General features: G+C 38.4%; 1 protein-coding gene across 2 annotated transcripts; it reads right to left on the bottom strand.

The window, feature by feature from the left end:
- Positions 1-478: 478 nt before the first annotated feature.
- Positions 479-2,879, bottom strand: si:dkey-175m17.6 (N-acetyllactosaminide beta-1,3-N-acetylglucosaminyltransferase 2). 2 transcript variants are annotated; one of them, XM_057819364.1, is made up of 3 exons: positions 2,760-2,879; positions 2,352-2,464; positions 479-2,259 (listed from the first exon to the last, which is right to left on the bottom strand). In XM_057819364.1, exon 3 carries the CDS (start codon positions 2,231-2,233, stop codon positions 890-892), a length of 1,344 nt encoding a protein of 447 aa, XP_057675347.1. In that variant the 5' UTR covers positions 2,234-2,259; positions 2,352-2,464; positions 2,760-2,879; the 3' UTR covers positions 479-889. The 2 variants fall into 2 exon arrangements, with proteins under 2 accessions (XP_057675347.1, XP_057675348.1); XM_057819365.1 differs by lacking the exon at positions 2,352-2,464 and having other exon boundaries at positions 2,760-2,791.
- Positions 2,880-3,406: the final 527 nt, after the last annotated feature.

Genomic DNA, 3,406 nt, shown 5'->3' with positions numbered 1-3,406 from the left:
CATATACAGGTATAATGGGTTGTTGGTAAAAGTGGCTGTCACTCCATATTCAGGAATTTAACACTAGATGTCACTCAATTCCAAATACATTTCCCTTTCAAAGCCATTTTGTGCTGTACTTATTTTTAATGAAGGTTCGGCCAGCAACCACAAAATAAATAAATAAACAAACAAACAAATAAATAAATAAACAAAAATAAAAGTTAGTCAAAGAAAGCAAGCACACATCTTAAGGATGGTAACACACTTACTGAAAAGGACATACTGTATGTATAACAATGTGAAGTAGCATTATTTTTATTTATTTATTTTTTTCAAAATAAATTTATTACTCGCAATATACTATACTATATAGGTTTCATTGTGTTACTAACTAAAACAAGTTAAGAGGTCATTTAAAACACAATATAAAATGACGAGTATTTAAAACAATACATAACACAAAATTGTTAAATAATAATTGTTAGCGTCACACATTTTATTTAAATAACAATGGAAGTAGATCTTGAGATGGTCCAAATGAAATAGTTAATCGACCAATTAATCAAAAATTAGTAAGTACAGGATTTTTAATAACTGTGTACTGCTGATGTACTTATTTGTGTTAAGTCCTTATGGGTTGTTATAGATAGATCAGATGCCACCAGTTTCACCAAATATTTGACAAAGTGTTGAATAACCATCATGGCGAATCACAGAGGGCTTATTCAAACTGACATACAGCAGGAGTCGTACACAATGCATGTAAAGCTCAACTGTGCTTATGGCATACAAAACATTTGATAGGATATTGCTCCCCTTGCATTGAGCATACAAGCACCAAATGTTCTTATTTCAAGTCATCTTAAATACATACATCCTAATTAATCCTATTTGACACGAAAAAAATTCAACATTTACTATTCATATCCTGCAACTTGTGCCATAATGTCAACATCTCTTTGGGGCTCCGCCTGTGAACAAGAAGCACAGATTTATAGGCACAGGGATTTCCCCTGTCTGTCTCTGGTAGATCAAATGTTAAAAAACCTGGGTGATGACTTGGCGAGAGCCCCAGTCTTTCCAGGCACATTCCAAGGTAAACATCATCGATTGGGAAAAGGCAGACCTTCGTGGACACCTCTATAAGTCGTAATGCAAGTGATCGAGAGTATACCACCCCTCCTCCCCCAGCATAAGTTGGGTAGGCTCCTCTGTAGAAACTTTCAGGTATGTAGTATTTAGCAGACGGATCCCGGTTTGGCATTGCATTACTGATGACATCACCAACAAATAAATCCATGTGAGTTTCATTTGTAATGGCCCGCCGAAGTTTGTGTTCCTCCCAGTGTTTGCTTAAGTAATCCAGTAGTGCGCCAGTTCTGACAAAGACATCGTCATCCCCCTTAAAAATGAATATCGCAGTGGGGCAGTATTGCTTGAGCCAACGCCAAAACAGCAAGTCCTTCAGAGTCAGATTATAAAAAGAGTCCCTAAAATCCCACTGAAGAATGTCTCTATGTTTTTGATTCTCTAGATCAAGAAAGTTTTTCAGGTCTGGGTGAGGTCCTGTACTCGAGTCCTGCCTTCCAAGTAGAAACACAGTCCGTACAAATCCCCCTTTCTTGTTGGCCTCTCCCTTCACAAAACCACTGCGACCCCAGGTTTCACGAATGGCTTGCCTGTTTTCAAAGTTCCCCACTTGAGATTTGATGGCCATGAGGAGCATTGGATAGTCAAGACCAGATTTAGTCTTGTTCCTTTTGCACATATTGGGTTGATTGATGAGCATTCGGTAACTCCTGCAATGCATTGACCTCACGAATAATCTCATTTGTTCGGGAATATTGTTGACATCATATTGAGAAGGTTTTGAACACTTGTGTGATGCACAACCGGAAAGGCATTCATCCCTAATTGGAGTTGGAAGTTTTGCTATAGGCTTTCGCAATGTCCCACTCGTGTTTCCTTGCAGTATTGGATTGTAATGACGGTCCAAGGAGTGCTGCAACTGGTTCCATAGTGAACTGTGGTCCAGATGAAGCTTCCAGAAAGGGCTGAGTGGATGAGAGGCCAAGGCCCCGGAATTTGCTGAAATCCCCGGAGCAATGTAGTGGATGGGTATTTTCGAGGGAGTGTAGGAGATGGTTACAAATATAGTCACCATGATATAAATGAGAAGGTGGCCAGTCATCATGCAAGGCAGCAAGCACATGCAAAGCAGCCTCCCGTTGCACTTGCAGCATTTGCCCATTGCATGTGGTAAAATCAGGCACACACCTGCACACAAAGCAAATATAAATATTTAAATACTAAATGTAAAAATGAACAAAGAAGACTGAAATTGCTCTACCAATAAATGTATAGCATACCAATTCAGTAGCTTATGTTTATAACTGACACTGCAGTCAACCCAGTGGAGTTTTCGTCACCGTGGTGATGGCCCAGTGAGATTTATTAACTCAATGCATTATTCTTTATGCACCTGGAGCGGCACAAAAATGAACATCCTTTTCAGGCAAAATAAAGTGTGTGCCACAACTTCTTATGTTAGTTGTGACCCATTGGCCTCTGTTGATGATCAGCAATCCATGTATTTTCTGTTAGCTTTTTTATGGTTAGATGAACCCATATTTGTTTTCCTTTTCAACAACAGCAATAATAAGGTTCATGACATGGTGTTAAAGACCTGATAAAATAAGACATTTTTCAACTCTTCTGGGTAAATAATTGGAATAAAAAAGAGCAAAACACTGAAGACAAAACATGCAAATACTTACAACAAAGCAAAATTTTAAAATTGGAAAAGTCGACTGAGTTCAAACACACGGTGAAGTGAAGAGTATATTATTCTCGTCTGGTGAGGCATCACTGATGTTGATGACGATGTTAAAAGTACCGGGGAAAAAAATCCTCAAAAATCAAAATGTCCTCATTCGGCATCATCCGCATCTGAGCAACAAATCTCAGGTGAGACAGAAAGCACTGCGCAAGCGCATAAGGTCCTGCAATCTATATTAAGATAATTTAACAAATATACTATGTGTTATTAAAATAGGTAGCTTAACCGAGCTGTTTTTTGTGTTTGTTTGAGGAACTGATTTGCATGCAGGTGCTGACACTGGATTTGCATGTTGGCACGAAATTACCTATGAATGGTTTCACTCATATCATGCTTTCGTTTTAAAGTCAACCAAAAATCAATATCCTAACAATGATATGAATCATCATAAAAATAGTAACCATATCAATAATGAGGCAATTAAGGTATAAACACCGACCTACGAGTACGTCACTATAGTGCAGAATTGACATCAACACGAACCACTGGAAAATAAGACTGTCAACAAGGTCATTGACCGCACCAATATATTTAGCCAATAAGAAGAGAGAAGAGGCGGGGCAAATAGGATCCTAGCTGTTTGTG

Source organism: Corythoichthys intestinalis, chromosome 17 (genome assembly GCF_030265065.1).
Source record: "Corythoichthys intestinalis isolate RoL2023-P3 chromosome 17, ASM3026506v1, whole genome shotgun sequence".
Classification (NCBI taxonomy): domain Eukaryota; kingdom Metazoa; phylum Chordata; class Actinopteri; order Syngnathiformes; family Syngnathidae; genus Corythoichthys; species Corythoichthys intestinalis.
This window is presented reverse-complemented; position numbering and strand designations above follow the sequence as displayed.

Coding starts and splice junctions, on each gene's coding strand:
- si:dkey-175m17.6 (XM_057819364.1), bottom strand. CDS start 2,233: ATGGGCAAATGCTGCAAGTGCAACGGGAGGCTGCTTTGCATGTGCTTG.